Source organism: Mixophyes fleayi, chromosome 2, assembly GCF_038048845.1.
Source record: "Mixophyes fleayi isolate aMixFle1 chromosome 2, aMixFle1.hap1, whole genome shotgun sequence".
In the NCBI taxonomy this organism is placed as follows: Eukaryota; Metazoa; Chordata; class Amphibia; order Anura; family Limnodynastidae; genus Mixophyes; species Mixophyes fleayi.
In genome coordinates, this window is record NC_134403.1 from 79,620,439 (window position 1) to 79,641,625 (window position 21,187).

Sequence of the window (21,187 nt, forward strand, 5' to 3'; positions counted from 1 at the left end):
ACTTTGCCTTCATCTACTTGTAAATCCTTCACCAGCATTAACGTACCTGGATTTCTGTAATACCTTTGTTGGACCACAACCATGAGGGGGCAGTATACTGACAACCATGAGGGGGGCATTATACTCACAAGCATGGATCAGCACACATTTTACATATGAAAGTAAAACGAGTCAGGCACCTAGCTCACACTAACGCATGGATGCTCCTGATCTGCCCAGCTCCTTCCATCAGAACATGTAAATTCCATGGGGGAATTCAATAAGCAGCGAGGTGCCACAATGTGTCTCCAGAAAAGTCCACGGAGAAACGTCTTGTTGGAGTTTTTACTAAAATCTTCCCTCATTTTTGCCTTGCATCCCATAAAGATGCAAGGAGAAAAGGAGCGGACACTTGTTATCGTATTGGCCGGCGATGTGCGCAGCCGAACATCGAGGTAATGTCCAGCGGAAATGCAAGGACAATTTAATCTACACGATCTGTGAAAAAAGGACCTATCAACTTCAGAGGTGAATTTGCAATAAGCCAATCAGAAGCAGTGGTCATGACTGTCATCATTTGCATGTATTTGCACAGGAGTATATGTGTCTCCATGTTGGTCTCATTCAGTTTGCAAGTACCCAAACTGACCCTTACTGTACTTGGTCTAAGTTTGTACGCCAATTCCTATCCCTGTTTTGCCTCTCCAAGTGTAAGGAGGCCCAAGTACCAAATCCACAGATGCACATAAGCGTATGATATTTGTGGGGTGCATGTGCAGTACAAATTTGTGCATTTTACACTAAGAACGGACGTACGCCCACCTCAGCATGTGAACCTAAATATATATATTTATTATTAACCTTTATTTATAGGGCACATGAAGTCCGCAGTGCCGTACAGGGGGCAAAGAACAAGACAGTACATGGTATAACAGTACAAAACAGTATACAAATAACACTACAACTCTCAACACAGCTACTGGGGTGCAAGGGGTAGCGTGGCCAGTAACAGGTTTAGAGCCACTGAAAGAGGTGCAAAGACAATGGAGAAGTAGAGGCAATGGGCAGAGATCCAATGGAGGAGGTGGGCAGGGTAGCTGGTGAGCAAAAGTTATATGTAATGAGAACGGGGGGAAAAGGGTCCTACTCTCTAGAGCTTACAATCTAAAGGGAAAGGGGCAGACAAACAGTTGACACAAGGAGGTGAGCTAATGTGAGGGCAAGAAGCAAGAGAGGGAGAGTTACAGGATGTAAGAGGGTGAGGTATACTACACGGTGAAATGGCTAAGTGGAGGACTGGTAGGCTTTGCTAAACAGGTGGGCTTCCAATTATCATTTGAAGCTACACAGGCTAGGGGATAGTATGATAGAATGAGGGAGATCAATCCAGTGTTACAGTGCAGCATGGGAGAAATCTTGGATAAGGGAGTAAGATGTGGTTACCAGAGGGGAGGACAGGCGACAGTCAAAGGCTAACCGGAGAGGGAGGGAGGGAATATGTATGGAGATAAGGTTGGAGATGTAGGGAGCAGTGGAGTATTAAAGGGTCTTGTACGTGAGGGTGAGGAGTTTGAAGAGGATTCTGTAGGGGAAGGGGAGAAAGTGTAAGGTTTGGCTTTGGCAGAGAGGGGAGGCAGATGTGAAGCGGTGAGAGAGGAAGATAAGTCTAACTACAGCATTATAGATCGAGGAGGAGCATGATGGGAGGCCAGTAAGGAGTAGGTTGCAGTAGTAGAGGCGAGAAATGATCAGTGAGTGGATAAGAGTTTTGGTGGCATTCTGGGAGAGGAAGGGTCTGATACGGGCCATGTTTCAGAGCTGAAAGTGACAGGTTTGGGCAAGAGATTGAATGTGAGAGGCAAAGGAGAGGGAGGAGTCAAGAATGACACCCAGACAGTGAAGTTGGGGAACAGAGGAGATAGTGGTGTTGTCAACAGTAATAGAGAAAGATAAATATTTATAGCCCTTCTATAAAATTATTTACAGAACAATTACAAGAGGTAATGGGAACACTTGTTAACCTATAAAGCTTATATAACATGTAGAAACAACAGACATATTTTGTAAAGTACAGTAATCAGTTATTGGCTTTGTTCAAAATAGCACAAGTTTACGTAACAATAAAGTATTATTTAGTAATAAAACCTAAAACCTTGACAATTAATGTTTCCATAGGTAATTGATATATGGTTTCTTACCTCAAAGTAGGTGTCAATGTACTCGGACACAATGTGCTCAGACTTGGGTTTGTTTTGACAATACACCACATACATGTGCAGCCTGCGCTCCTATACAAATAGGAAACACAATGACACATCTATTAACATAAATTCTGTATGCACAGTTAAAAGATTCTTGAAGAATAACTCCACCCAAAATGTAAAGTTTGGTATTGGTTAAAGTTTGCTATGTTAAGATTAAGGGGTCTATTTATCCAGCCCAATCATGCGGAAACGTCCATTTCAGTATGGTTTAGCAAAATGAAGTTAACGGGGCTATTTAAGAATAGACTAACGCAGGAGAAATCAGAGATATCTCCTGCATTGGGTAAACTACAGAACAATACTGAAGTCCCCATAATTCTAGATGTGGACTGTGAACATTACCTGGGGCCTGATTCATTAAGGATCTTAACTTGAGAAACTTCTTATTTCAGTCTCCTGGACAAAACCATGTTACAATGCAAGGGGTGCAAATTAGTATTCTGTTTTGCACATGAGTTAAATACTGACTGTTTTTTCATGTAACACACAAATACTTGATATCTTATTTGTACACTGAAATTTAAAGTTGATATTTGTGTGCTACATGAAAAAACAGCCAGTATTTAACTTATGTGCAAAACAGAAAACTAATTTGCACCCCTTGCATTGTAACATGGTTTTGTCCAGGAAACTGAAATAAGAAGTTTCTCAAGTTAAGATCCTTAATGAATCAGGCCCCTATTTATCAAGCCCAAAAAAGTTTAACTTTCGGAGCTTGTCCCCCAATTGCTAATGCCATACTTTTTATAGATCTTCTCTTCCCTCCTCTAACAAAAACTGTCTTTGCTCATGTGCTGACCTATGGCCACGCATATGCAGTAAAGATACCGGATTAGAGCCCGTAAGCAAGCGGTGAAAGGACACTATGGCCATGCGGTCAAGGCCGGGACAGGCTTTTATTGGATGCACTTGACTTTTATTGGAAATAGGCCCACAAATGTATCTCTTATCGCTGCAAAAAGAGGTGCTAAGGGATGCTAATTAACAAGGCAAAAATGTGATTAGTGATTAATAGTTCAAGTTCCCAGTTGTTATTACATATTTACCAACAATACTGTGTCCTTCACTAATTAAAAAGTAGTACATTATTAAGTAAATATTGAATCATGCATCACAGATACAATCTGGGCCCTTGCTGATAAAGGTTAACGTTCACTTTTGTCTATTTGTTTTCCAAACATTATGCATAGCTTCAAATTACTTATTTTGTAATTAAAATGCCTACCCCATCTTTATTTTTAGCTAGATACACATTATAATATTATTTTGCGGTAGTAATTTTATACCTGGTGATGTCAGGCAGATGAAAAGTGAGGACTGGTCTATGCCAAAAACTACATATGCTATTATTATTATTATTACCGTTTATTTATCAAGTGTCAACAAAGTACTCAGTGCTGTAATATAGTGTGTGTCTAACCAATGCTATAACAGTCATTGTTGACAATCTAATTACGAAATAGAACACTTCAGGCTGTTATCAAATTATTGGGTGAAAAACCGTCCACAAATGTGGACTTATCCTTTCAAATCTTTGATTTACTCTCTTTAAGAATAAGATGTCTTGTGATACAAAGAGAGGACAGAAAACATCTAGTTGTACAAGGACTCACATGCTTTATGAAGAGATCCGCTAATCGATTTGGTTCCTCAAGGCACTTCTGAAGCTCACCTAGAAAATAGCTAGAAAGGAACAGAAAATGAAGACTCAGCACAAGAAAAAGCCTTTCCCAGCAGATCTTTAATCCTATAATCCACGTCTACTGTAAATGACATGCTAAAACCTGAATGACCACCTATATTTTCATAATGTGTACCTCTATTGAGAAGTATATTTCCTAAATGCTATGCTGGATGCGCTCAGGACAGCGAATGATTATTTTATAAACCACCATCCAAAACTATAAATAGTCACTTTCTTGACCACTTACTCTTTGTGCCAGTCAAATATCTGGTGTATATTCCCAAAAACAATTTTGTCCTTTCCCTTCATGTCCTCAGGAACTCCTTGAGTGGCCATGGTTGCCATGTAACCCTGCAGGGTAAAGGTAAAATATTAAATATAGGGTATCATATCATATGTACGATGTGGTTTTCAGTGTGATGTCATCTCTTAAATGCGACTGCAGTGTTCCTCCATATGGAACAGCCAAAACAAAGCACTAAATGTCTGTGTTAATCACAAATCTGATATGCCATATTAAACAGACGAAGCAGTGCTAGGCAGAGTAACCCTGTACAATCAGTTATTGTCCTAGTTTTCACAATTTAACTTATAATGCCTATTTCCTGCCATTCAGACTCCTGGGGGTTAATGTATCAAAGTCAGTTTTTTTAATCTCGCGGGTATTCGGCGACTTTGCAGCTAAAATTTAAAGCGGCGATGGCTTGTAAAGGCGTTTGCCTTTACAAGCCATCGCCGCTTTAAATTTTAGCTGCAAAGTCGCTGAATACCCGCGAGATGAAAAAACAGGACTTTGATACATTTACCCCCTGATGTCACCAGATTAACATAATTAGAAGAACTAGTACAATATTAATGCATTTGGTTCAGGAGGTTTCCTTTAGGCCCCTTACCTCCTTATCGTCTGATAGTGTGTTTTGAACGCAAGTACGAAGCATGTAAAATAAAACCCATTGGGCCATTAAGGAAAGTAAAACAAAGAAATGAGTAACCTTGACAAAACTAAAACTTGATCTAGGACATGTTCTACCCCTATCATAAATCTGTCATCACATTTTAAATTTCCCTTTTCTTCCAATACAACATGGTTTTGCCAATGTTCAAAGTTACTCATTTTTTTTTGCTTAATGAATCAGGCGCATTGTCTTTTATGTGTCCATATCCATGTACGTTCATACTTGGGTCGATGTGTGTTTCCTTTTTGGCACTTTTTTTTTAGCATTGCTTGATCCATTTCAGTGCATTCAAGGAATGTAATCACACTTGATAAAGTACATTCACCTCTATGGGAGCGCAATCTATACATACCCATTAGGAGTTAACAAGGGAAAAGATTACACCATTGTTGTCCTGTATTTTCCCCATTTATGTCAATGGCCCATTCATTTCAATGGAGTTGTGTGTTACATGTAGAAACTCAACTGAAATTAATAGGACATTGACATAAATGGCACACTGACATGAATGGAGCTTTACAGTATTGTTATTATTTTCAACAGAAATGCAGTGAATCCCTATTAATGTGTGTTCGAAACAGGGAGTCCCTATCACCGCCAAACAAATCACATACTAGTTAGCGTGGGAAACCGTGTATGATGGTATGGGGAGGCCGGTCAATTCAGTTGACAGGCATTCTGTAGCTGGGCTCAGAGCAGAACATAGTCTGTTGTGGGGGCAGGAAAGTTAATAAATGAGAAGATTTCCAGTGGATTACAAGAAGAAGAATCACCTTGGATTGCAGGAAAATAATTGGATTTCAAATAAAAAACATTTCGATAGCTCATTCATTTCAATGGAGTTTGTACATATAGGGTCTAAATCATCAGGGAATGTAAATGCCGATATATGCTGTATTTTGTGTAAAATCATCCTACGCATGCCCAGAACTGGAGAATACACCACTGAACGCAGCAACATCCAAGTCACCGTCAATCGCAAAAGGCCCTTATTACAGCCTACGATTTCAGGTGGCGGAACGGGGCAGGGAATGGACGTATGCATGTTGTCAATGTACAGCAAGGGCCTGCCAAACTTGAGCAAACGCAGCAGTGTCCAATTCAAGCTTTGGGCATCTCTAAGGTATGTGTTTCTCTGTCATATCACTTGCACCAGCTACAGGGCAGGTGTAAGTGGCAATTACAAGTGAATATATATATATATATATATATATATGTATATATATATATATATATATATATATATATATTTATTTATTTAATGTTTTGTCATCAATGACCATTATTGACAGGTGACATTTATTGAATAGGTTTTTTTTATGTCCTGTGTGTTCTTTGGGGACTTGATATTCCACATTTGTATTGGACATATCCTGCAGTGCAATATCTGTAAAAGTGGAGCAAACCTAGACCCGTATTCATCAACAGATGTATCTTTACATCCGCTCCTTGTTGAATACGGATGTGCGTATCCCCAATGTACATGCATTTGTAAAAAGACGTATATTATGTTTGTTTTGCATTCCTTGATGAATCAGACCCATAGTGCACACACTGGAAACCCCATTGAAATGAATTGCCCACTTGAAATAAATGGGAAAATCTTTGTGCTGCTTGCATTCCTGACACATTCACAAATACATAGAACACATCCAGCACATATCAACTGCAGTTATACCACATGTGAATTGAACATCAAATGCACAGCATTTATTTGTGTTTTCACGTGCTGTTTGCAATTTTTTATATATATAAAAGCAACACCAGTGGCCTGATCATAAGTCCCACATCACTGTTTGAGCACAGGGGAGTTTTATGTTAACATATTTCTATTTTGCACTAATGCCATGTGTAGGAACCAGTACACCTCTGTCTCCTCAGCCATTACCAATCACAATTAATATCTGCCTATTTAACCCTGACCTCTGGTAATGATCATAAGATCAATACCACACCCACATGCCAAACGTACATCTAGCCATAATCCAGCAGCTAGACAGGAAAGAGGCCAGGTATAAAAAGGCAGAAAATCATCCTGATTGGTTATAGCTAATGATGCACAGGTGAAACTGGCACTTACACCTGGCTTAAGTGCAAACCAGGCATATCTTATTATATCCACCCCGTGAAACACTGTAATCACAGTCAAGGGAAAGAAGAGTTCAAATCTCAGGAGGCTCCTGAGGATTATAAATAAAACATTAAAGGTTTTCTGTAGAATGTAAGTTTCAAACATTTTGTCATTAGAATTGGGACAGCTGTTTTTCTTATATGAAATGTCACTATGTTTTTCTGCAATACCGTTCATGATTTTACAAAAATAAAATGAGTTATAAAGTACTGTACATTACTATTGCCCTCTGACTCACTTCATGTAATTAGTGCACATGTATGGCCCGAATTAGAGTCAAACAGAAAAATGTGATTTTTACGTATTTATGTACATTTACATTTCAATGGCTGCATTTTAAGTTGCATGTATCTTAAGGCCAATGGGACGTGCAAAGAGACACCTCCTAAAAGGTGTATCTTTTAAGGCACGCATCAAAATCGGATGCATCTCTAAGGGGAGTGGGCCCAGAGTATAAGATCCGCTCAAATCAAAATAAGTTGTGTGTATGCGCAAAGTTACAAATCTTACGTGAGCCGCAATTTTACATGGCACAAATGGACAGTACATCCAACTCTAAATCAAGTCCATAGAGAACGACACATTGCTGTTTTGCACTTATATGGAATAAACAAATGACCTAATGGTAGTCTCAAAATAGAATAATACCAACGAGCTGTTACTCACTGTTATCTCAGATGAGGGTTTCTCAGTGATGACCCGGCTTTGACACAGCAGTGTAGGAAAAGCATCTTCTAACATCCCATGTTATGTATGACCTATCTGTTCTCAGCATGGCCCGGAACAAAGGAGCACAAATATCCCACTCCCTGCATGAGGTTACACACATCCCAGAGGGCTTATGCTGTAGACCTCTACCCCAATATTATCCTGCTTTCCCTCCTCTCCACCAGCCCAATTTCCTGCTTGTGTTACATCAGCTGGGGTCTGTTTATTTCTCTTCTGTATTTCTTTTTGTGAAGGGGTAATAACTATCCTCGCAATGAACTTTTCAAACATAATGAACTCGCTCAGCAAAAAGATACGTCACTGCCAAATTAGAGGCCTCATAAAACCACTTCTTCTTGCCTTATATAGGTGCGGCAGAAAAAAGTATAAATAAGCCGTGTAAAGAATATTCTACATATGACTACAAGACTGATGGATATACTGATAATTAGACTTGTTTCGGTAAATACAAAAGCCACCACTTAAAATTAATTCACAAGCTTCACCCAACACACACACCAGGAACAATTTAGGTTAAAGCTGATTAACCCACTAGTATGTCTGTGGTATCACATATAAAATTATTTAGTTAGATTTCAAAATAAAAATGTTCCCAGCAGGAAATACAACGACATCACTGGATTCCATAGCGAATTGTTGGGGGGGGGGGGGGGGGGGAGTGGGGGTGTGTGATGCAGTCCATTCTCTGGCAGCTCCCTGTCTGCTCTTCAAAGCAGGCACAGTTAGCGACTAACAACATAAACCAGACCACATCTTACCTCTACTATTTGGCCCAAGTCTTCCACATACATCTTCTCTGTTTCTACCAATTCCAATAAGACATACCTGCAATGAGTAGAGAAAAGGCAATGGTAGTTATGAATGGTATTGGCGAGCCAGTGTGAGGACGTTTAGTGAGTACCCTGAGTGTATTTACTGCTAAACATTACCACACAAGCCTGCCCTATAGTTTCTAGGGTGAAACAAGACGCAACAAGTCTGATGTATGAACGTCATTTCATATAGAGGTGTGTTTGCTACCACATGAGTGTCCCAGGAGCCTCCCATCAGTATGTCATACTGGGGACCCTGCTCCTTCCACTAGCTGAGCTTTCCTGCTTGTCTCCATTCCCCTCCTCCCATGGTGACACTGCCCCTGTCACATATAGCCACGTGCTCATGTGCGTAATCCCCAATACTTTTTCAACTGCTGGACTGTCTTTGAACTCTGACTGTTCTATATCTGGTCCGCCCAGAGTCAGACAAGGGTCAGTGTACCGACAACAAGATCAGCAGTCTCTATGTTCAATGCCATTCAAGCTGCATCTGCCAATCAAACAGCTGTATCCTAATTCTACAATTCTAACAATTGATACTGTTAACAGCCCACTGACATTGTCAGGTTTTAAAAACAGACTAAATAAAAAAATGTATAAAAGTGAGTCATGTAGTAAAATTCAATTATATTTAATTATAGATGTAATAATATTATATAGTTAATAACTACTGTTAACAATGACTGGACAAAATGTATTGGGCAGCATATGTTAATAGTGATAATATCCAGCCACATTACGCATCTAAATAGAACCTTTGATAAATACTATAATTAATCAATTAAATAGTACATGGTCATACATGGAATCTGCTTGCTACCTCATTCTTAAGAGTCAACATGGTTCTTATGTAACAGGGGAGATGTCATATCTGTATCTGTTTACCTATACCTATAAGCCACTTGCCACAAGCTCTCTGTGTTACATATAACAGTCAACAAGCAAGCAAGGCTCAAACTAATTACAGCAATCTTGAGCCTCATGATCTCTAGCTCTTAAAATATAACTGGTACATGAATGTCATCACTCCCTGAACTAATGAGAGATGTTGGCTGTATTGACATCACCCATTAAACATAAACAGCTAATTAAACACTGTAGCTCGGCTCACGCCAGGCACTGAATCAAAGTCTGAAGCTGATAGCTTAGGAAGTAGCTACTGATTGGTCACATCCCCTGGAATGCACTTCCATTGTCAGGTGATCGGGAAAATCTTTCAAAGTCTGTGTTCCTTTTCCTCTGTTACTTATCAGCAGACCAACATTTCCCTCCAACTAACAAAGAACTTTGCCCATATGCCCCAAAAAGGACTCACTTACATACTCTTTTCTAAGGCACTCTTCCTTTCTTCTTCTGTTTCTTCAGGGGGGTAGCAGGAAGCAACAGATGTCTCAGAAGCTATAGACTCTCTCTCTCTGGAGTCTGAGAGGTAGGACGTGTGCGGATCCTGCAACATAAAAATAATCTAATTCAACGAAACAAAACATTCTATAGATGCTGTATGAGTTCATTCATTGGTATGATTCTGACACCGGTAGTACTAGGAGAGTGACTTCTAAAAGTTGGGAGATGAGCAGATGTCCCTTTAACTCAGTTTTATATTACAAATAACTCTATCTATGCAATCTTTATCTTGGACAAGCATGTTGGCTACAGGAAAAACTGTAACCTCCAACCCACTAGTCCAATTAGTCAGCAGGGAGCGGGATTACTAATGGCGATATACTTACACTTCAAAGATTCAGGGTCATCAGGACAAGATTCATCAAAGGCATGTGCCTTGCTATTGTCATAATGGTAACCAAGCAATGTGGAAAATGTAATGATCCATAATTAACTACTACACGCCAAGTAAAGCTTATGTGGAAAAGAGGATGTACAATATATTTCCATACAAAGATGCACATGCACAAGTACAGTCAGAACTTAAGATATAAGGCCAGAATTTAGGAAAACAAGATAAGAGAGAACAAACTTCAGGGAAGTTCCCATACTTGGGTAAGTGGACAGGGGGGAGGGGGGGACTTTTATTGTGCATTATAGGTTTTTTAAATTAATTTCAGTTTCAATTGAGGGATAAATGCGATGCCCTTTTCCTGTTTGCTCGATGTCTAGCGTCATAGACGGGCACAGTAGATATTCTAATTTAAAACATTAATATTACGCAATGCTCATATACAGCATTTGCAGGATTATCTGTGCGCAAGTTAATTGGAATAGAAGTCATTTTAGCCCCGCCACCCGCAGCATAGTAAAGCTTTTGCGTTATTACATCACAGGAGCGGGGTCCCTTCATCCTCACACTATATAAATAAATGATGATGATGATGATGATGATGATGATGATACCTCCTCTCTGGGATCTTCCAGAGGGAAATAGTGAAAAGTTGTTAAGTATGGATTATAGTCGTGGGTAACTTGGACTCCTCTTTGCCAGGCTGGGCCCCCGTTCCATAGAGGCATCAGTCATGCGCTAAATCAGCCTCAAGCTAGTTTTCACTAAAGCATATGGGATCCTTGTCATAGTGGAGATCAACCCAAGCTGTCTAGTTAAGGGGCTTGCTGAGGATTGGGGGTGCACTGTCTGTTTTTTAAGTTCCCAATTTATTTATTTATTTTATGTTAAGTAGTGCACTGTGCAATGCCAACTGTTTTATTACAGTGCCAATTCTGTATGCGAATATTACATTATTCGGAGTGTAATTGCAAAAGCTCTAAGTGCCACAGGCAGGTGCTGAGTCTTATACCAGTATAAGACAAGACATGCATTTCTAAGTGCACTCAAAGCAATAAATTAAAAAGTTTCAAGCACATAAACGTAATAAAATCAGTTCTGATGTTCCCTCACTCTCATTAGTTATTTAAGCCATAAATAATGCTAAACTGAGCAGCAATTTAGCAGTATTTTTACACCTTCAAATATGTACAATCAACACTCCTTGTATCTCCCTGTACTGTCCCAGACCACAAACTTATTCTCATCTCTTTGGAATGTCTCATAATCCCGCATAACATTGTGGATATCCCCATTCCATATGGAATTCCCGATTCTCCCAGGTATAGCTAGGTTTGCCAGCCAATATGCGAAACATTTCTCCTTTCACAAAAGATGCTACCTGCATGTATTGATGTGCGGCCAGAGAAACACAGGCCCGCGGCCAGCTGGTTTGTGACATCACAATGGCCCCAATAATAAACTATTATTCTAATTATCTTTATGGAGGAAAATGTGAGCTTTAGGCAATCATTATAATGCAGCATGTCCTGGTCACTTGGGTAAAACAAAGTCAATATTTCACACGTAGCCCTCCATATACAGATGACCCCCACCCCTCCATTAATGTATTACTTAGTATATGGCAATACTTTAGGCAGTGCATGTGGGTTTTTTATTATTACTGAGTACACTACCACAGAAAATTGAAACAGTGAGTATCAGACACACAGCTTAATTGCCTCTCTATCCTATACATTATTGATCAGCACAAGAATTGCTGGCAGTGTAGACATTCTCGTAAAAAGGATCTGTCAATGTCATAATAGCTTTCTTCAAATAAGCACAAGCAGCTCTGGGGATTGTCAAGCTCGCCTTTGCAAATAATTCAGTGTATGCTTTCCAGGCCTGGATGGTACTTAAATCTGTGTACCATTTTAACAACTGCTATTTCACTGACTAGTGTGGGCATATGCCCTAATGTAATGTGTCAGGTGCAGAAGCTTATTACGCTTAGATTTATTTTCCAAAGCAGGAACAAACTAGATAGACAGGAAAACGGTTTTGCTGCCCATAGCAACTGTGAAGATACCTAGTTTTCTGGCCCAATTTTACCCACTTCACTCTGGCTGGCCACCCACGGGTGCCTTCCTAGGTCAGGGAACCCTACCCAGTACCTTCTAAGGTTCTTATTAGTCACTCAGCCAAATGCAGTTAGAAAAGTACAACAGTATATTTATTGTAACAAAAACAATCACTAGAATATTATGCACATACAGTAAATAAATGCCAGGCAAGTTCACCACATTATTATTATTATTATTATCATTTATTTGTTGGGCGCCACAAGGTTTTCCCGCAGCGCCGTACATAGTACAAACAGTAGACCATACAGGGTTAAACAGTACAGAACGATAAACACAAAGTACCAATGCTTCAGTAACTCCGGGACAGACATATGGAGTAAGGACATCATCTGTCCCTTCCCCACTAGCTTAAGGAGTTACAGTCACCTGGCTGTTCAGACTTGACGACCCATGGATCTGCAGATGTACTGCACTGGTAGAGCCACCAGCCATCCTGCAGCTTCCAGCCATCAATTACCAGAATGAACATCACCTCCCCCCCTGGAGTGGCTTCTTATATCTATGGTCAAATTTCCACAGAGCTTTCCCCCTCCCTGGGCAAACCCCCGGGTCTCTCCCTGTCAAACATTGGTGAGTCCTGGACTAGGGGGTTGAAGAGGGGAGTGGAGTTGAGCTGTACTTCCACAGAAACTCCCCTGCCAGATTGTAGACCAAATGTCTGGAGTAGTCTTGTGAGAACAATGGATAGTAATTAGCCTTCCCCCTCACCAGTATCTTGCAACCTGATACCTACCCATAACCCACCTGGCTTCACTTTAAGGAAAATGAGTAACAACCTCACTGCCACATCAACGATATACAATAAACAATATACATATTTACAATAAGCTACAATGTCCCCTTATCCACACAAAAGTAGACACTGCAGTTGTACTCTGTTGAGCTGGGGAACAAAAGCAAGGGCTATAAAAAGTACTTGCTATAATCCACACTATGTGAGAAACGAGGGACAGGCTGGTTAAAGTGTTATCAAACTCGTTTCGTCACAGCAACCATTTAGATCCTAACTGAAAATGCGGTTTCAAAAATGTAAGCAAACATCTGGTTTGTTGTTATGTGCTAATGCAATTGTTACTGTACAACAGTTTTCATAAATGTCCCCAACAATGACTTATGTAATAAAATGGTGCTATGGACACAAATGTGTTGTAACTAGAGTGAAATTTCTAAAAACGTTCGGAGAAAATAGTTTGCCTCATTCTGCATTTGGTTGCAAAATGTTGTACATTTTACCAGCAGAAATTGTGATTAAGTGTTCCCAGTCCTTCCCCAACCAATCACTGACGGAATTTGTCATTAAGTGTTCCCAGTACTACCCCAACAAATCACTGACGGAATTTGTCATTAGGTGTTCCTAGTCCTTCCCCAACCAATCACTGACCGAATTTGTCATTAAGTGTTCCCAGTACTACCCCAACAAATCACTGACGGAATTTGTCATTAGGTGTTCCTAGTCCTTCCCCAACCAATCACTGACCGAATTTGTCATTAAGTGTTCCCAGTACTACCCCAACTAATAACTGACGGAATTTACCATTAAGTGATCCCAGTCCTACTCCAACCAATCACTGACCCGGCTTTATTCATAGACTATAAATGATATTATACATTACATTAAATATAGTGCGGAATAGAATTCCTCGGAATGGTGAAATAAAGGGGAAGCTAAGCTTGTATTGCCATGATTTCTTACCTCTGTGCATGGGCTGTTCAGCTGATAAAATTTACATGAAATTTCATGCAATGGCAAACACAAACAGATAACATTAAATGCTGAAGGCAGTCCTCAAACACTAACGGTGAATGCAATCTACATATTCTGAGCCGCAAAATCGAATCAGTGCCTATTTAAGATTGTACCACAAACCTATTCAGGGCCTTCAAACCGTTCAAATTCAAGCAAATTTCTAACCTGTGCAAAAACTTAGAGCAATTTCTACATATTGCTTAAACATTGTATGAAAATAGAACCAAAATTTTGTACTTCACCTTTGAACAACTGATTAAATGTAAAACTCACATTTATTAACAGACATGAAACTGCTGAAACAAATACAAAAGTCTTCCGATACACATTTCTGGTCATTTTAAATTACTGGCATTAATGATATTTTCAATTAAGTTTTATAAGTACATAATGTGTCAACATACCAGTACTCTATAAAACTGTATAATAGGGCACTATATGGATATATGCTAGGGTTAGTATCAATTCAATAATATTTCTGGTCATCCATGGTAAGAAAGTGTTGATAGATAAGTTGTGACATATGTTAAAGCTCAGAAAAATATTGTGGAATTCTATGTAATGGCTAATTAAGCTTACCTCTCAACTGTCCCAGTTTAGGGCAGACAGTCAAGATTTGATATAAATAAATAAATGATGATGAAGATGATGATGGGACCATTGTACCAACTGCCGTGAAGTTGTGAAGTATGCATTGCTCATCATGGCGAGTGGTATGCACATGGACCTGTCAATGGTGTGCGCAGGATTTCAATGTTCTTTTTAGGAGAATGGGGGACAGCTCTCTAATGGTGTGGCTCTTGCCCTACAGGTCTGTATTTTTGTCCTGCCAAAAATACAGATGTATAGAGCAAATGCTGCTTCTTCCCCTTTTGTGGTATAGTTTTTGCACCATTGTGCCCAACTCCCAAATCGACACCTCCATTCTGCACAAGATCTGTGTCTCTCTTCCACTCTCATCACATCCTTCCATTCCCAGTTACAGGACTTTTTTCAGGCTGCACCCACTTTGTGGAATTCCCTCCCTCGCAAAGTAAGACTTCTTTACCTAGTCTTCAAACCTTCAATCGTTCTCTGAAAACCCACCTCTTCAGACAAGCTTATGATATTCCTCAACCACCATCTTAATCTCCCTAGGTTACCCTATTACGACCCTCTACACAGCTAACACAAGACATCAACACTTATATTTTTTACATTTGCATTCTAGCTGGTCCAATGTGCAATATGATGTAGCACATGCCCTTGTGTTCAAACTCCCTTTGTCCCATAGATTGTAAGCTTTCGAGCAGGGTTCTCTTACCTCTCTGTCTGTATGTATAACCCATTGTCTTATTAATGTTTGTTCCCAATTGTAAAGCGCTTTGCAATTGCTCGCGCTATATAGATAAATGTTGATGATGATGATGATTTGTACGAGTGGGCCCATGGTTTAGCATGTCAAATAAGAGAGTGGTGATGCAAAACTTTGCTGCTTCTGATCGGAGGATCTGAGCAGATAGAGGCATTGCTGAACATGGGCTAGCCAGAGTAATGTGCCTTTGTGTGTATATGTGTGGTCCTAAAGTGATAGTAAGCAGTACTTGAAATGTTATTACTTTCTCCAGCACGCATAGTCCACGCTGGGCTCGGAATCCCACATACAATTACGCTGTGTGTCCACTTTTTTCTGGTTTGTAAGTAACCCTTAAGGTGTCTTTTAAGAATTTTTTTATTTTTTTTGCCACAGGCAATAACTACAAATCTAGAAGGATTAGAACACTGACATATTTTCCACAATTTTCTCTGTGCTTTAATTGCACCCCAAAATGTAAGAGCTGACACCACATATGTTTTGTTATCTGTCCTATAATTTAAAGGCAAAGAAAAGAAAAAGAAAAATTGTGAAAACAAAAACACACAAAAATATTGAAAACTTTTAGCCATAAGCCAAATTCATGACTTTTTATCCTAATTTATTATACTTATAGGGGCATATTCAATTAGCTTTCGGATTCGCGGTAACGCGCGTTACCGCGAAAAGTGCGCGTTCTTGCGGGTATTACGGTACCGCATTAACGCGGATTTTCGTACGCAACCCTATGGGCTGCGAACGAAAATCCACGTTATTGCGGTAACGTGTATTACGTTTCGCGGCTGTTCCGGCGCGTTACCGCGAATCCGAAAGCTAATTGAATATGCCCCATTGTGTCTTGTGAAAATGTTTTTCAACGTAAACTACTAGAATGTCTGTGAAATATATTTACTTTGTCTTATATGCACTGAATGCCAGTGACATTGGGGAGTTGTTGTTGAGAGAAAATAGTTCAGATTGATAAAAAGGCAAATAAGCTGTAAGAATAATGACTTATGGAAAAAGTGATAAGTATGATACACAGCTAGATTACTACTGAATGTGAAAATGGGGGCAAATTCCAACATGGTCTTGTAATGTGTTTCTTTAGATCATGATCAACATTTATTTATATAGCGCCAGCAAATTCCTTAGCGCTTTACAATTGGGGACAAACACAGTAATAAACAATACTGGGTAAAACAGACGAAGAGGTAACAGGGCCCTGCTCACAAGCTTACAATCTATAAGTGTATCCTGAGGCTGTCTAAGTACAGTGGAGCTACTTGTGGACTTGTAGTTCCTTAGCAGCTGTGGAATCACGAGATACGTACACCTACATTAACCAGTGACGTCATTTATCAAAATGATTATACAATTAAACAGAATGCTGGAGATCCCTCCCTCCAGTACAGCCAGCAGATTTCCAAATCCAGACTGTCTGGGATTCTGTACATCATCTATAACAAGGGAGTCACACTGCTGGGTCACTGGCTGAATGCAGACCTTACAGACTTCTGGAAGACACCAGCCAGCCTTGAGAATTCTGTGACCTGTGAAGATACCTTATATAACGCATGACCCACGTGGAAATTCGTAGCTTTAAAGTGTAGGTTTGTGTAAGGATGAAAAAACCTAGTCTGTGCGATGGACCAGAGACAGACTGTCTGCCTGGAACAAGCATTAGACGGTTGCGGCCTTGGACCTATGTTGTAAATTATTAATGTGGAGATATTGCAGAGCAATTATAAAACACATGGGTTAAGGACACAGGTGTGAACAACCACAGCCCACTTTCATGTAACATCTGATTGGTAAACCTTGATATATGCTCTTAATGGAAAAAAATCTATGATACATTTTCGCAACTGCTAGACGTTGCTCAATACCTACCATTATGTATTCCAGTCTAACAGATGGATTCAGAGAATGGACCACTGCTTTGCTTATAAAACATGTCTAACAGTAAATGATTTGTTCATGTACTTCTATATGAAAGAAGGATATATAAAAACATAGTTTAGAGTATGAGGCTAAAAATATCATCTAATAAATTTCATTGAATTTATAGGTGGTCCTATGTAATGTTCTTATAATGGACACACAATAGAACAACTTTATCTATTAGGTGCTGTTATTCCATAAGCCATATATAAGATGAAACAATGCTGAGTACATAATAAAGAAGAACAACATTTTCTACACCATTCTACGGAATATTTACCTGGTTCCAAAATGCAGTCCTGGCCAATTTTCTCTGGCAGAGTTTAGCCTTAAGTGTCCTCATGGAATATACTGACCATCGTCCCTGCCCAATTTATAGCCTATAAATCCGTGAAGTGCCGAGTTTACATAGGAAGGCTTAAATGAATGAAGGCGGTTGTTGTAAAGTGGTAGCAAACTGTTTGTGGTTTGTGTTTACTGTTTACACTAGGCACATTGTAAAATACCATGATGTGGATGTGATCCTTGTTATGTATGGGATGCTTTGTGCAAAACGAAATGCTTTACGCTCCAGCATATAATGCAGTTCATATCTTATAATTATGTACACAAGTATGTTCACTTGTCCACCAGTTACATTTTAAGGTGCACACTCACTGCACTGAAGACAGGAAAAGCTTTGGATCAATGTCCAAAGTACTTTCACTTTAAGACCACCCCCTGTATCATTTAAACTTTTACATTTTAATCCAAAAATAATACTCAAATGAGTCCTAAATCATTCATGAGAGTGAGGGGACATCGGAACGGTTTATGTTTTGTTACAACGTTTGAAGTCTGCCAGGAGCTGGGTTTTACCAGTCACTGGAAGGTGCACAAAGCATTCCCGTTATTACAGTATAATTGTGTAGAAGTAGTCATGTGATGTCAGAAATGAGCCTTTGCCCTACGGTTTTAGATTCTTACAGTTCAATATAGTATTTACTTAATAGTTATTGTGGCTGGATCGCATAGGAATAACTTATTTTAGATATTTATTTTAATTAAGGGTGCCGATAACTGCTGAATACCATTGCAAATGTACTGATATTATTTTATATTGTGTGTATTTCGGTATAGGAAAGGTACCGATTTCTAATGTGTTATGCCAGGTTAGAGGAAGTCTTTTTTGCTGAAAGCAGGAAATGCTAAGTAAGTCTTTTCCTCGCAGAAGTGACAAAAACATGCTTTAGCCTGAAGGCCCAGCATGAGGTCGTTACCTGTTGTCACGTCTTGTTAGAGAGGCAAAAACCTGTCTGAACAATGTAGACTCAGAATACAAGTAATTTAGGATGTGACGAAACGGGGTGCTACTGGACTGACTACTTATTATTCATCACCCGTTTCTCATGGTCTAATGTACTTTTTAATCCTTTTATATTATTTTATTTGGTACATTTTGCCCTTCCTATTACCTGCAATATTGTATGTATTAGAAATATAAAGAATGTTGCCATATTGTGTGAACATAACAGGACAGCAGTAGTCATTTTGCTTATGTTAGCTAAGGTAGTTACCATTTGTCTCAAATGTCCATTGTTATAAGGTGTGGCATAGATCTGGTTTGTAATCAGAGCAATGCCTGAGTGACTTGCATAGCTAGCTGGCAGCCCATGTTAATTAGCTAGGTCAACAGATAATCTGAGAGGTAATTAAGTTAGAACTTCTAGATGATATGCAATGTGCCTCCACAGTAATATACTGGCTGAAATAGCATTGGGAAATGTATTAATATGTATTAATATAAATGTTATTGTATCAAAATGTATCACACAAGGGTGAAGTGTCATTCCTTGATGTAATATTGTAACCCTTTGTTTACTGTATCCAGCCAAATAGTAATTTCAGTCAAGCCTTTCCATTGTCTAATCAGGGTAACAGATACAGTGGGCCCGAGTCATTAAGGAGAGCAAAGCATGAAAAAGGAGTAACTTTGCACCTGGACAAAACCATGTTGCATTGGAGGGGAGGTAAATTTAAAATGTGGGAACAGATTTATAGTTGAGGAAGGCATGTCCTAGATCAACCTTAAATTTCAGTGTAAAAATAAAGCTATCAAGTATTTGTGTGCTACATGAAAAAACAGCCAGTGTTTAACTTTTGAACAAAATAATCAACTAATTTTCACCCCTTGCATAGTAACATGATTTGTCCCGGAGAACATTTACTCCTTTTTTTTGCCTTACTTTCCTTAATGACTTAGGCCAGTAGGTCTAACAGTTCAAGTGTCCACTGTTAGACCCCTGCTGAAAGAGAGAGGATTGGGACATTTGACCCTTCTCCCTCTGTATACAGCCAAGAATATAAGGAGATCAAAAAACCAATAGATTCAGTCTAGCTTAGAGGATCCCGGTGTACAAGACATCAGCAAAAAGGACTCTGGATAGGCACTGTAGTGTCGATGGAGGAAACCCTACCAGGACAGGGTCTGTGTGAGCCACTATCCCAAGCTGGGCGACATGGCAACTGTTGCCCTAAACGGTAGTGGTAATACTGTGGGAGGATATGACTCTGAAAGAGATTTAGATTATTACTTTGGAGTGTTGACTGTAAGAGGCTGCTGGAGGGTACATGCTACTATTTACCCTGTATCTTGTAAACGTTTTGTGGTGTTGTGCTGTCATAGTAAAGCCTTATTTTGGATATACTCTGGTCTACCCAAGTGAGTTGAATCTCACAGAGGGTAACTGCAATCTCAGCTAAGGGTGGTATCCTCACATAGGATATCACAGATTGCTGTGAATTTTGTAAGTTAAATTACGTTAACTCCACATCTAGAGAAATATCACATCCTGATGTTTAATTATCTGATGTGATATCAGACGCTTCAGTGCCTGGTCGGATGAGGGGGCTGGTTTACCCCCAGGATTTGTGTCAGAATCTGTATAAAAACGAGCACTGTTTGACCATGTAGTATAGTTATTATATCTGTGCTTCTGGAGATCACTAGCGGCGGTAGTCTATAACCCGATGACCCTAAACCCGACCATAGATAACACGACAGGAGTACACCGGGGGTGTATTGTAATGCAAAGTTCCTGATTTTAGCCTCCTTAGGAAAACCAAGATGAATTGGTAAACTTAAGGTACTCCACAAAGGTGCCCCATAAACATGTAGATAGCAACCAATTCAATCCTTTTTAGGCAACAATAGCAAATTGGAAAGTCAATGTTCCTTGTCGTTATTAAATATAATGATTGCTGTACCTTGTAAATCGGAAAATGTCTCTGGATATGAGGAAGGCTGGAACTTCTAAAACACTCTGTTCTCAAATGAATGTTGATGCTTTAAAGTCTATGTTGAGCTGAGAATTGTTGAAAAAGCCTGCACACATTAGCGCCACCTGACGCCTTTACGCCCCCTTTATGGGCGCTTTCACCTTTGATGAAACAGCACATAAAGGTTTTTTAAACAATTTTCAGCTCAACATGAAATTTTACGTTTATATGTCATTGTTTTCAACAAATATTAAATATAAAGTTTTTAATAAATATCAAATATAAATGTTACTTACTCTTTTATATCAGCTTGTTTGTTTTAAAAGAATAACAGGCACAGTACCTGTTAAATGTTGAGCAGCGGTTACATTAAGCACCCTAATGTACTCATTAGCGCCTAATTTGTTTGGCATGGTTTGTCAGAAGATGCTGTCTGTCACATATAGTCAGGTGCTAGCATTTAGTGTCCAATGTGCTGGTTTTGTT

At 39.4% G+C, this 21,187-nt stretch overlaps 1 protein-coding gene across 2 annotated transcripts in view; it reads right to left on the reverse strand.

Moving 5' to 3' along the window:
* The window catches only part of ARHGEF25 (Rho guanine nucleotide exchange factor 25), a 253,296-nt gene that overhangs the window by 26,413 nt on the left and 205,696 nt on the right, over window positions 1-21,187 (reverse strand). For both annotated transcript variants that reach the window (XM_075199351.1, XM_075199352.1), the window contains 5 exons: window positions 9,878-10,005; window positions 8,502-8,568; window positions 4,175-4,278; window positions 3,857-3,926; window positions 2,178-2,267 (listed from right to left, as the gene is read on the reverse strand). In XM_075199351.1, coding sequence (XP_075055452.1) covers window positions 2,178-2,267; window positions 3,857-3,926; window positions 4,175-4,278; window positions 8,502-8,568; window positions 9,878-10,005 — 459 coding nt within the window. The remainder of the gene's footprint in view (window positions 1-2,177; window positions 2,268-3,856; window positions 3,927-4,174; window positions 4,279-8,501; window positions 8,569-9,877; window positions 10,006-21,187) is intronic.